The sequence below is a fragment of the Lissotriton helveticus genome, chromosome 5_1 (genome assembly GCF_964261635.1).
Source record: "Lissotriton helveticus chromosome 5_1, aLisHel1.1, whole genome shotgun sequence".
Classification (NCBI taxonomy): Eukaryota; Metazoa; Chordata; class Amphibia; order Caudata; family Salamandridae; genus Lissotriton; species Lissotriton helveticus.
The window spans coordinates 1,368,083,817-1,368,097,844 of record NC_136065.1 but is presented as its reverse complement, the minus strand read 5'-3'; the positions used below and the strand labels follow the sequence as shown (position 1 = coordinate 1,368,097,844).

The 14,028-nt window shown below is 43.6% G+C and overlaps 1 protein-coding gene across 21 annotated transcripts in view; it reads right to left on the bottom strand.

The window, feature by feature from the left end:
- The window catches only part of ANKS1A (ankyrin repeat and sterile alpha motif domain containing 1A), a 1,080,152-nt gene that overhangs the window by 715,973 nt on the left and 350,151 nt on the right, over window positions 1-14,028 (bottom strand). For all 21 annotated transcript variants that reach the window (XM_078644289.1, XM_078644292.1, XM_078644288.1 and 18 more), the window contains 2 exons: window positions 8,078-8,374; window positions 7,736-7,811 (listed from right to left, as the gene is read on the bottom strand). In XM_078644289.1, the coding sequence (XP_078500415.1) occupies window positions 7,736-7,811; window positions 8,078-8,374 (373 nt within the window). The remainder of the gene's footprint in view (window positions 1-7,735; window positions 7,812-8,077; window positions 8,375-14,028) is intronic.

Sequence of the window (14,028 nt, the reverse complement as noted above, 5' to 3'; positions counted from 1 at the left end):
ATGCTTTCCTCTTACCACAAACCTCAGCTAATGGTGATGTGCTAGTTTGATGGGGATGTGGAAGTTGGTTTTCCTGAGATAACGTGTTGTCAGGTAATCCCGAACGAAAAGCTTGGTAATGACACCTTGTGAAGTTGTCATTTTGAAGCGTTCTAATATGACGTCGCAATTGAGTGGTCAAAGGTCTAAAATCTGTCCCCTCTTTCTTGAGCAGCGCTAGGATACCTCAGGGTAGCTATCGCGCTTTATAAATGGTCTTTTCATTTCATTGAGGATAAGAAAGTACAAGGAGCAAATGTCTTGTTCCCAATGATTTTGTGGGACTGGTTCCATCACTCCTTTCTGAAACAGTACTTCCACTTCCTCATCCAGCAGTCTTTTGGGACTTGACTAATGCTCCAGTAGCGTGGTGGAATAATGAGTGGAGTGGTGTGAAACTCCAGGCAGTATCCGTGGGCAATGATGGAAGGTAGCTACTATCTCTTCCTGCCAGGGTTAGGTATCACTCATGCTCGTGTTGCAACAGGTGTTGGGTGGTCAGGGGGGAATGTGTGGAAAGCCACAGCTTGGTGGTTAAGGTGTCCTTAATTTGGATGCCTTAACTCTTACTGCAGCTGTTTCCCCGTACGCCTCACCTGGAGTAGAATTTGGTTGCCTGACTCTCCTAAAAGACTGCTGTGGTTGGTACGGAGGGTGTTTTGAGATGGCTGCCGAATTCCAGATTGTGTTTGCTGCCTCCAAAAATCTACAGGGTAGTATGTGTCTGGAGCGCCCTCATAACTTGAGCTTTGTCAGTATCTTTTTAAAAAAAATCTTTTCCAGCACAGTGATTGCATGGCGGCAGAAAATGTGGCCTCTTTTAAAGGGTACACTTAAGAGGTGCTGCTGGATTTCTGGTTTGAATCCAGAAACGTAGCTAGACATGCCGTCGAACACTGGTGTTCGTTTCACAGAAGACAGAATCATCTGTGTCCAGGGTACACCTAATGCTGCCATTTGATAGGATCTTCATATCTAGGATGAGCTCTTTCCTGCGATTCCTGTAAACCTCCGGAAGCTATTTAACCAACTGTTCCATCTCCTCCCAGTAATACAGGTCAAATTGTGATAGTATCCCTATCTAATTACCTGCTTGCCATTGAGTATCAACACCCATAGCTACACTTTTACCAGCGGCATCAATGCACTTGCTCTTTGTCAGACTCCTCACTCTTGGTGTGTCCACTCTGATCTTAATAGAGTCCTTAAAGGTCTTGGCTAAGCATTTTAGCATACATTTTATTATGGACCGGTACAGAAACGGATGCCGTGTTTGAGTGTTTTGCAGAAGAAGTACGCCTGTTAGTCAAATAAAACCAGTTTTTCCTTGTGATGGTCTGCTGCATGGTGGATTACTGTTCTGTATTTTGGATCTGTAAAGCGGAGCTTATCACCCTCAAGAGTATTCAGGCGCTAAACTTACTAAATTATGTGAGGTGCTGTATCAGATGGAAAGGGATTAACTGGGTAAGGTTCTAAGGAAAGGTCTCCATTGCCTGCCGGAAGGGTTTTATGTAGAGCTTTGAGAACTACTGAAAGACTCCCTAACTCCTGCTGGAGTTGATGAAACCTGTGGACCTTATTGATCAAATAGCACAGAAAGGAAAATGCTACTTACCAGTATGCATCTGTTCTTGGCATGTAGAGCTGCAGAATTGCACACTATGCATAGATGGCCACCTAGTTTTGGGCCCGGTTGTTTGCAGTTTGTTTTTCTTGTATAAAGTCTTCGGAAGTCACGAGATAGGTGACTTCTCCTTTGGATGATACTGCGAATGGGCATCGGCTCCATCCCCAGATTGTTTTTCGCCATTAGGGAAGTGATGGAGCTAAGAGATAGTGATGACCATGTGTGTTTGTATCTAATGACGATAACACTGGAACAAATAAAGGTAGCCGGGGAGGAGGGTGGGTGTGTGCAATTCTGCAGCTCTACATGCCAAGAACAGATGCATACTGGTAAGTAGCATTTTCCGTTCGAGGCATATGAGCTGCAGATTGCACACTATGCATAGATTGTATAGCAGTACCCACGTTAGCGGTGACCACCCGTATCTGTTGCAGTTGTTTGAAAAAGTGTTTTAAGTACAGCTTGGCCTACAGTGGCTTGTTGCTTTGTTTGCACATCTACACAATAGTGTTTTGTGAATGTGTGCGGTGTAGACCAGGTAGCGGCTTTGCAGATGTCTTCTAAGGGAATGTTCCCTAAGAATGCCATGGAAGCCCCTATTTTCCTTGTAGAATGGGCTTTTGGAGGAATTGATAGTGTACGCTTAGCTTTATGATAACATATTTGGATACACTGAACGATCCACCTGGCAATACCAGATTTTGATATTGGGTTGCCTTTATGCGGTGGTGAAAAAGATACAAAAAGCGGTTTTGTTTTCCTAAAGCTTTGTGTTCTCTCTATGTAGTACAGTAATGCTCTTTTGACATCTAAGGTGTGCAGAGCTCTTTCTGCTACTGTTTGTGGCGGCGAGAAGAAGACTGGCAGTTCCACAGATTGGTTTAGATGGAATGGTGAAATGACTTTTGGAAGGAATTTAGGGTTTGTACGAATAACAACCTTATTGTGATGCATTTGCAGAAAAGGTTCTTGATTGGTAAATGCTTGCATTTCACTAACTCTTCTTAAAGAAGTAATGGCTACTAGGAAAGCCACTTTCCATGTGAGAAATTGCAATTTGCATTTATGTAAAGGCTCAAATGGAGGTCGCATGAGCCGTGTGAGCACTATGTTTAAGTTCCACACAGGTGAAGGTGGTATTCTTGGAGGTATTATTCTTTTGAGACCCTCCATGAAAGCTTTAATGGCTGGTACTCTAAAAAGAGACAGATGTTGTCTATTTTGTAAGTAAGCTGCAATGGCAGCTAGGTGCAACCTGATAGATGTGTAGGCTAAATTACACTTTTGAAGGTGTAAATAGCCTATAATGTGTTGGATGGACACATCTAGGGGATTTATGTTGTTGGTTCAACAGTATGTTACAAAGCGTTTCCACTTAGCAGCATAACATGCTCTAGTGGTGGGACACCTTGCTTCCTTGATAACGTTCATGCACTCTTGAGGGAGTTTGAGATAACCAAACTATGACTTCAGGAGCCAGATCGCAAGGTTGAGCTGAGCTGGGTCCGGGTGCCTGATCTCTCCATGGTTCTGAGTTAGAAGATGTGGAGATAGGTTTAGTTTTTGATGTGGTACCACAGATAGCTGTAGCAGTGTGGTGTACCACGGTTGTCTGGCCCACGTTGGAGCTACTAGTATGAGCGTTAGCGAGTGATGTTGCATCTTGCGTACTAGTAAAAGAATCATTGGTAGAGGAGGAAAAGCATACGCAAATAGTCCTGACCAGTTCATCCATATCGCATTGCCTTTGGCCAATGGGAGTGGGTATCTGGCGGCGAAGTGTGGCATTATGCGTTGTCGTGGGTGGCGAAGACGTCTATCTGAGGTTGTCCCCACATTTGAAAGAACGGATGAAGAACTTGTGGATGAAGTTCCCACTCGTGCATCTGCTGAGTCTGCCGACTTAGCAGATCTGCTATGGTGTTTTGAACCCCTGGGACGTGTTGGGCAATTAAGAAGATGTTCTGAGGTATAGCCCACCTCCATATCTGCTGAGCTAGTTGAGAGAGCTGCAGAGAGTGTGTCCCTCCTTGTTTGTTTATGTAATACATGGCTGTCTTATTGTCTGTGCGGACTAAGACAGTTTTGTTTGCAATTTGTTGTTGGAATGCTTTTAGAGCTAGAAACACAGCTAACAACTCCAGATGGTTGATGTGGAGTAGCTTTTGCATTGGTGTCCACCTTCCCTGCGTGGTGTGATGCAGTAGGTGGGCTCCCCAGCCGGAGAGCGATGCGTCTGCTGTTAGTATTATTTGTGGAACAGGCTCTAGGAATAGTTGGCCTTTTGACAGGTTTTTTGTGTTCCACCATTGCAGAGAGCGATAAGTCCGACTGTCTACCAACACTAGGTCTGTTAACTGACCCTGAGCCTGGTTCCATTGACGTGCTAGACATTCTTGAAGTGGACGCATTTGCAGTCTTGCGTAAGGTACTATGAATATGCAAGATACCATCATCCCTATGAGTTGCATAAACACTCGAGCTGGAAGCGAGTGTTGTGATTTGAATTTTGTTAGGAGCGTTTGCACACTTGTTATCATTGCTGGAGAGGGATAAGCTAGTGTTAGTTGAGTATTGATTGTAGCTCCTAGGTACTGTTGCGTGTGCGATGGTAGCAGATGTGACTTGGTGTAATTTACTGTGAATCCCAAGTTGTGTAGTAACATTATTGTATTGTGAGTGTGTTGTACACACTGGCTGTACAACTGTGCTTTTATGAGCCAGTCGTCTAGATATGGGAAGACGTGGATGTGCTGTCTTCTCAAGTGTGCTGCTACCACTGCTAGACATTTGGTGAACACTCTTGGCGCTGTTGTTACTCCGAATGGGAGTACTTTGAATTGGTAGTGCTGTCCTTCTAGCACAAATCTTAGGTACTTTCTGTGCGCCTGGTGAATTGGGATGTGAAAGTAGGCGTCTTTGAGATCTAGTGTGACAAGAAAGTCGTCTGCAAAAGGAGTGGAAGGACTTGTTGAAGTGTGACCATATGGAAATGATACGACTGTATGTAAGCGTTTAGAGGTCTGAGGTCTAGAATAGGTCTCAGAGATCCGTCCTTCTTTGGAATTAAGAAGTATAGGGAATATACTCCGTTGTTCCTTTGATGTTTTGGAACTATTTCTATTGCATTTTTCTGTAGGAGAGAAATAACTTCTTGTCTGAGCAGTGTTAAATGATCTTGTGACATTGGACGCTATTTGGGTGGTATGTTTGGGGGGTAGATGTTAGTTCTAGACAGTAACCTGACTGAATTATTTGAAGCATCCACCTGTCTGATGTGATGTTTTTCCAGGCTGGTAGGTATTGCTGTATCCTTCCCCCGACAGGAGTGGAATGGGGCGGGGGGAGGGGAGTCATTGGGTAGGGGTGGAGGCAGAGCGTGAGTTGTTGTTCTTGCCTCTGCCTTTGTTGTTGTTACCGCGCTAACCTCCCCTTTGGTAACCCTTACTGTAGGTAGACTGAGTGGGGCTTTTGTATGCTGTGGAAGGTGTGTCTGATGAGTACCCTCTGTTTGCACCTCTATATGTGGAGCGAAGCGACGAAATGAAAGTCTGGGAGCCTGCGACTGTAGGGCTCCCATAGATTTCGCTTTGTCGGTGCCTTTTTTCGAGGGAGACATCCACCTCGGGTCCAAATAGGTGTTGCTCATCGAATGGTTGATTGAGTATAGCGCTTTGGACCTCTGGCTTGAAGCCAGATATACGTAGCCAAGCATGCCTGCGCAGCAGGACGCTAGTATTGACGGCTCTGGAGGTTGTGTCTGCTGCATCTAGTGCACAGCGGATAGATGTGTTAGTGATAATTTTTCCTTCTTGAATTAGCTCACTAGCTCTATCTTTAAATTTATCAGGGAGATCTTGCATTATGTCTTCGAGCTCATCATAATGTGCCCTATCATAGCGTGCTAGTAAGGCTTATGTGTTAGCAATGCGCCACATGTTTGCTGCTTGTAAGGCAGTTCTTTTCCCTGACGTGTCAAGGAGTTTAGATTCCTTGTCTGGTGGGGGAGCTTCGCCTGATGTTTGAGAGTTAGCTCTTTTACGTGCGTTAGACACGACTGGAGAGTCCAGGGGAACTGGTCCCTCTATATATGCTGGGTCAGATGGTGCAGCTTTATACTTTTTCTCAACTCTTGGGTTTATGACCAGAGTTCTGACTGGGTCTTTAAAGACCTCAGAGGCATGTTTAACCACGCCTTTGAGCATTGGCAAAGTTGCTGAGGACCTTTGTGCAGTGTCAAATGTATCTAGCAGGAAGTCCTCCTCTACTGCATCGGAGTGCATGTCTACCCCGTGGTATTGTGCTGCTCTAATCAGTAACTGGTTAAACCCCAGTGTCTTCTGGCGGTGAAGGCCTAGAGGGGTATATGTCACCTTGGGGTACATTTGGAACGTCTGGTGTATTATAGTTGTCCCATGGGTCTGGCGAGGCCGGGTGATAATATGGCTCCTCTGGGTTAGCCCCTGTATCTGATATGTCGTCCCCATTATCATCATGTGTGCTAAATGGTGTAGGGGAGCGATGTGGTGAAATATGGGGGAGGGATTGGGTGCAAGAGACGGGGAAGGCACATGCATAGGTGAGGTAGCAATGTCCTTCTTCTTTGGAGCAGGAGCTGGTGCAGGTGCCTCTGATGGTCGTTTCTTTGATAATGTCAATCGGCCAGTCTTGGGATCTTTTATGAGAGTCTTTTGCCTTGGGTCTGGAGTAAACAAGTCTCTTTCAGGAGTGTGACCTTTTGGTGTGGAAGCTTATTTTGGCGCCGTAGCGGCTTCTTTCTACCTTTTGTCTTTAATGGGGGAAGCCGGGGTCGTTTTTGATTCCAAAGTCTTTTTCGGTTCCGAGGGTTTTTTCGAGTCCAATACTTTTTTCGGCTCCGACGTGTGTTTCGGCTCCGATGCCTTCTTGGGTCCGGAAGCTTTGTGTGGCTCCGAAGTTGTTTTGGGTGCCGAAGGAACTGAGTGTTTCGCCGTCGATGGCTTCGGTGCGGTACTAGATGGTTTCTTCGGTGCCGGCGAGTGTGGGCTGGCACCGAGTGGGGGTCGACTCGAGCCCGAGTCGCCCGCATGCTTTATTGACTTCTTGGCCGAGCCCGAAGGTGGGGCCATTGAAGCAGCGTCTCGGTGTGCACCCGACCCCCAGGGCGAGGGTGTGACCGTAGCCTTTTTTGTGTGTGTAGAGGGAGGGTCGGGGTCAATGGTCTTACTTACGACCCGCTGCGCTGGAGTCACGTCCTCGACATCAGAATCTTCTGCCTCCGAGTCGCTGTAGACGTCTTGTTGTTCTGGGACGTCGACGCCTTCCTGGAAGATGTCGTCCAGAATCGATGCTGAAGATCTTTGAGCCATTGTTCTTCTGGCTCTTCGGTCCCGGATAGTCTTTTTGGAGCGGAAGGAGGCACAGGCTGAACAGTCCTTGGCCTCGTGCTCCGGTGAGAGGCAGAGGTTCCAGACCTCGTGGAGGTCGGTGTGGGGAAACTTCGACCCACATCGAGGACACTTTTTAAATATCATTTCCATTAGCTGGAGTCGAGGCCTAGTTGGGCCCGAAGGCCGTAGTCGACGACTGGAATGGACGTTCTTGGTGTTGAAGAGTAGTGTTGACTGGAAAACGCCTTCGAGAGTAGTTTCTTGAAGCCGGTGAGGATTGCGCGCCGACGGTAATCGGTTCCAACAAGGAGCGCTGGAACCACATCCGAGCCCGGTGGCGGAAAAAAACAATCTGTGGATGGAGCCAATGCCCATGCGCAGTATCATCCAAAGGAGGAGTCACCTATCTCTTGACTTCCAAAGACTTTCTACAAGAAAAACACTAGGTGGCCATCTATGCATAGTGTGCAATCTGCAGCTCATATGCCTCGAACAAAGGAGATTATTCTTGGAGAGGTTTAGCACTTGATATATTGAAAACCACATAACAGGAGACTCTCAGGGAGATGGGAAGTATCAGAAGTGTGACAAAATCCTGATGGGATGTAGAATACAAGGCAGCCTCCACAAGAACAATTCTTTAGCATCAAGACACATATACATAAATGACATTCAGCCCACCTGCAAGTCTCCTCACCTGCATCCAAAAGTATCTGTACAACGTCTGTCTTCCCACAAAGAGCAGCTTCATGCAGAGCACTGCCCTTTTCAGTCTGTAAAATTAAAGGAGAGCAAGAGGTGAGAAAAACAATAGGTAGTCACCCACCTTCGATCCTACAGAACAAGAACTTATCACCCAGGGTTCCAGCTGCAACAGCAAAACCTCCATCATAGTAAACCATATCTGGTGTGCCTCAATGCAAAAAGGTTTATCTTGCAGCACAATCTGATCCTACAGGAGAAGCACACACTATGACAAATCATACATCACATACTTTAGTACTATCACTTCCACATACTCTTCAGATGCCCTTCCTACCTGGTAGTTGATGTCCATTCCAGCATCTAAAAGGACTTTGACCACCGCCTTGTGGCCATTGCGTGCAGCCAGGTGCAGAGGGGTGTGCTTCTTAGTGTTGCAACTGAGTAGGTTCGGATGGGCATTGAGCAGCATCTTCACCACCTCCAACCTCCCATATAGGGCAGCTAGATCTAGTGGCGTCTCAAACTTGTTATTCCTCATGGTGGGGTCAGTCAACTCCTCCAGCAGGACCTTCACAACCTCAGTGTGTCCATACTGAGCAGCACAGTGCAAAGCGGTCTCATTGTCATTGTTCTAAGGAAGGATAAAAAAAAACAAGAGAAAAAACTTCAAATAGAAGGATCTATCGAGACCTGGCCAGCTCCCGCCTGGAAATGACTGAAAGTGTTTAAGTGTATATACTGGTGGAAGATGATCTAATACTAAGAGACTGCTAATGCAAATATTAATTAAAACAGTCTGGTTCGTGTTCTTTATTTTTAAGCTCTTTAGTAGCAAAACAGCTCAGATCTCTCCTTTGTCTACTGAGCCCTTTATTCTAAAGAAAAGTTTGAAGCGTCAGTTGTAGCCTCAACTCCTTATTGCTTGTTTAGCGTTTTTGTTCTTGTTTATTGCCATCTCATCCTTGTAGACTGTTTAACACCTAATCCTACTGTACAGAGACATCAAATAAGAGACTACTCAGTGCACTTACTTCACAAACTCAGTTTTCATCTTAACTGACTTCTCATTGTTAACTTTCAAATATTATTGGACACCTCTACTACCAAGAACCTTTGCATCCTCTCTTGAAAAACATATTGGTGCCTCCCTGATCCTAAAGTCACTCTACAGCCCCCCCCATTGATCATTCTATCCCAATCACTTAAACCACCAGAGACCACTCAGTGCTCTCACAATTATAATCTGATCAGTGTTCAAACCTCTTCACTATTTTAAACTATATTCTTTAACTTTTACTTGGATCCCTACTCCCCTCATAGTAAAACTGCATTATTCCGTTACTGCAACAGATCCAATGCCAAGATCCAATAAATTCATATCCTGCAACCTCTACTAACTCAAAGAATATTATATGTGGGCAACACCTTTTTACTGGAACAATTGTTAATCTATAGACCCCTAAATACTCCTATTTCTCCTGTAATGTGACCTCAGGTGCAGAGACAGTGCTCTGATTTTCTTGTATTGCTTGACTTTTCAGCCGCTCACACCTCCATCAGGGTTTCTAATTCCTAAAGACTACACACAGGCTTCTACTTAAGACCTACTTCCAATCTCACAAGTCATCAACACCACATCCTTTCTCTACTGTAAATTTAAATCTCAGCTTTTCAATTCACACACTGACTGTACTCTAACTTAAAGTTCATCCATAGTGTAGGCTCTAATCTTGGCAAGCTACTTAATGATCCAAGGTCCAATATGGAGAATGCCAATCGCCAAGATTCGCCTCTCTAACTAATAATAACTTGTTCACATCCTCAAGAAAATGTCAGGTCATCTTAGGGACCCCAAGAAACTGCAAAACGATGTAATTGCATTGTGGACTTTAGCATTTCAGTCATTTTCAGAGCTTTTCTAAGCCAGGCGATTTCTCTTTAGGATGGATGTGCTGCTCCACTTCATTACTTTTGAAGCCTCCGAGGCAGATTGTTTCCAGTCTAAGATCTAACAGTATTACATGCAGCTTGCAGGAAATTGGGGTGAGGAAAGCAGAAATTTCAGTCTGGGCTAGAACTTCACAGCCAATAAAAGAAAATCAAACCATAGCTAGTTATAGAACCAAGCAAAAATGCTACATGAAAAAAGTTAGAAAAAGCAAAAGTATTCTGCAAGAAGGAGGAACCACCACTCTTAAATCCACAGCAAAGGTTATCAGGAGAAGAGGTGCAAGGTAAATCCAACACCCTGCCTTTGTTCAGCCTTCTGGTATTCCATCAAAAGTCACATCCCAATGGATCTTACTAGCGCCTGTATTCCCTTTGCCTAACCACAAAGTTCTAGGATGCAATATTCACTTCAATGGCAGGCAAATTTACTATTAATTAGTCGGCTGGCAATGGAGGAATTAGAAGCACTTTGAAAAAGAGGATTTCCAATAGAAAGAGCAATTCTGTGAAATTAGCTTATCCTACAAAAAAGGGCCTCTCTTTCAACCATTTCTTAAGGATTGCAGGAAAATGCAGTCAGCTCTTGGGACTTATCAAGTCTATGGATTTTCTTCTCTATTATCATTTGCCAAACCTTGGCATCGCCCTAACATAATGAAATTATTTAGCCTTTTTTAGGAAACCCATTTCTTTGGAAGTGTTGTTTGCCCCCCTGCTGCTAACCTCGAGTGCTAACTGCTTAGGAGATGTGGGATTACGTTGCACCACTTTATTGTTTCAGAATTTGAAAGGAACAGAGGTAGTGAGGCAATTATAGGCATTGTCCAGTTTTCCTAAAACAGAACTCACACTCACAAAATTAGACATGCAAAATAGTGGGTCTTTCTTTGCGTCATCTCACACCACTGTGCATGCATTGGAAGATGAGGAAAGAAGAGAAAAGATAGCAGAAAAACAAGAGAGGAGGGGTGCATCTGCCAGAGAGCAAATAAGGAACACTGGCATTAATGTGGGCAAAGGACTCAAACATGCTGAGGACCCAAAGAAAACTGGTGGCAAAGGAACGTGGTCTGTTGTGGCACATGGCCTATTCAAGGGTGCGTTGGACACAGGGTAGAGTGCGAATACACATCACAGCCATGATGGTTACTGGAGCACAGCAAGAGATATGTTTACATGCGTGTGATGAGTTTGGACACTTGTGATCTCAATGACCACATGCAAGCAACAGAGAACATGAACTGTAACGAACATGCACACAAAGAGGAACACAAAGACTTAGTGTGAGAAACGGACTATGCTATAAAATCAACATCCACAAAAATAAACATTTAGCTTAACGGCCTCCCTGTATTTGTTTTAAATTGCTTTAACATGGAAGATACCCAAAAGCAAAGATCACAAATGTCAGGGCCAGTCACTTTACGGTGCTCTCAATACAAAAACGACATCAAATGTGCATTTAGATTTTAGTTGCTGTAGCTTTTAAACTGAACTCATTAAGCTACTTTAGCAAGAAGACTGCAGACCATAGAGGAGGTTTAAGGAGATTTCTCAGGGGCACTGAAGTGCTGATAAGGTAGAGGGCTAGCTAGTGCAAGAACATTATAAATGAGTTGCCTTGACCAAAGTAGGTAATGTACTGACAGACCACCAATGCCCCCAGCACCCAATCCATCAGAGGCAACCTATTAGGATTGCCTCTGATGGATTGGATGGATTTGATGTGAATCAGTCAGTTGGATGGATCACTGTAAAATGGAGGGCCAGAGAGAAACAAATCAAGTTGTTAATCTTAACAATAGGGTCCCAGCCATGTCTGCCAATCAAAACACTTGCACGTAGCCTCTATACCCACCCAAGGTAGCATGCGTGTCAGTGGATCAGTTGCTCCACTTCCCTTTTGACTCATGCCTCAGTTGGCTCGACAGAGCAGCTGTCACCAAACAATTATATGATAATCACCAGGAAAGAGAGTTTGGCTCCAGCCACATGTTGGGAGCCAGGATAGGAGTACATGCTTTGATTGGGCAGACGTGTGCATTCGCAAAATGTGCTTGCACTCCAGACACCTGTTATAATTTTGTTCATTTATCCAGCTGCCTCCAGTTGAACTTCCAAGGGCACACACATGGCATGGTAATTCTATTAAAGTGTCTTAGATAACTATATAATGTATGTGCTTTTTGTCTGGCAACAGCACACAAAGAGGGAAGCAGTTAACCTACATGGAGTTTTTGGTCCGGCTAGACAGTACAACTGTCACCTAACAACCTACACCAATATTATTCTACAGTTCTTGACTTCTACACATATACATATCGATGTCAGTGCTATCTACCTGTAATGCTTCATATTACAATACTATAAACAAGCAATATGTCGAGTTGCCAAGTTTTTGTATACCAATTCAAATATACAGGACCAAAAACTAATTTTTATTGGCCCTAGTGATTTATTTCACTTTCCTTATATATTAATTCCAAACGGTATGTAACTTTCCTGTAAATGTCTTTTTGAAGGGCAAACCTTTTCTGGGAAAGGGGGTTCAATTATACACTTCAAGCACGTTTTAACAATATAAAAACCACAACTAATGACTAAAAAACCCCAATAAAGTTTTGTTCATTCAATTAGTGAAAATAACCCTTCTTAGACCAGTCCTTCATTTGAACAAAGCTCACACCTGGCGGAAAAGTTGTTATTGTTAGTTACACAATATGTCCTGCCCGTGTAGGCTACTGGGGGTCACTAACTTGTATATTCATGCTGAAGGAATAGGCATATTGCCATATCTCCAAGACGTTATTGATTTATTGCGAGTAGTCTTGCCCAGAAGCTAGGCCAACGCATTTCAAACCCTCTAGGGTTAAAGGCGTTCCTCAGAACCGGGACTAGGTCACTTCTGTGAAAGGTATTATGAAACAATAAATTAGGACTGTGCACTTAGCTATTATCCTCTCTTTTAATACCACACTAAATTTTGCTCGTAAGGTACCTTGATTCCTCCTCGTACAAATTGAAGTAGCAGTGGTAACTTCTTATTTTGAAAAGCTTGAAGCCAGATCACAGGTATCTATGTCTCCTATTGTGGATTTTTCTTAGATTTACCTGAGGAAGTAGTAATGTGTTCTAGCATTAACGAATCTGAATAATGATTAGGACATTGATTAGATATACATTGTTCTTAATGAACCATGGATTAGACACAAGTCCAATATGAGTCACAATATGTTGTTCCTTTTATTTCTTTAAAGCTTATAAAGGGTGATGTTTAGTAAAATACGTTTTTTTATCCGTGCTCTTTTAAAGTTAGAATTGGTCTTAATGATGAAAATAAACGTGACTATTATGAACGCTCCCCAATGATAAGTTTGAAGCAACTTGCCTTGTCAAACGTAACTGGCTTCGATTGGCTTGCTTTTTTCTTTTATATACGGTGTGGGTTATCTTTTCCGTGCTAGCACACCTGCTGAGTGAAGATCCAATGATCCACTGAAACTGTGTTGCAAAATGGCAGCTTCCGTAAAATGGTTCCCATTACGTGATCTTGAATTGAAACTGTGTAGCGAGCTCTCCGATTAATTTTGCCATTCATGAAACCGCTATCACGTTATTTTGGGCCAAAGATCATAAAGGTACTTACCTTCTGTTTTTAGTGTCGCTCGTATCCATTACTCTTTGTCTTGTGATCTGGTAACAATCTCCGGGCTACTTTAATGCCAGTTGTTAAATGATACTTAGTCGATAAAGCGTGGTGTCGAGCGCCGATACCGCTACCTCCACTTGCAATGGTGCATGCTGGAATTCGTGGTTTATTGAATTTGTGTAAACGTGTAAATGATATATATTTAATATTCGTACATTTCTAAGGGAGGTAAAACTGTGGTAGGTAAAACTGTGGTAGGTAAGTTTACCACATAATGTCCATAGTCCTATGTGGTAAGGATTGCTTGACATTATAAAATGAGTCTTGTGGTTTTATAATCTATTAATCTCCGTCATTTAATTTAATCCCCTTGTTGTCATGTGGAATTTCATAATCAAATAGGCTTCTTTTCAGTAAAGTTTCTGAGTCCCCACCTCTGGCACTGAAGACTTGAAATCCCTTTCATTATGGCCCATCTCACTGTAGTAGCTGACCATATGTGCCGCTGTAATTTAATTTTTTAATCTGGAGTGATGTTGAACTTTTCTTTGTTTCACTTTCTGGTTTGTCTTGCCTATATACCTTTTGGGACATGGGCAAATTATTGCATACACCACGTTCCTTGTTTTACAGTTAGTAAACTCATTGTGCCTCCATTGAACTTGAAAATCAGTATAAACGGACCC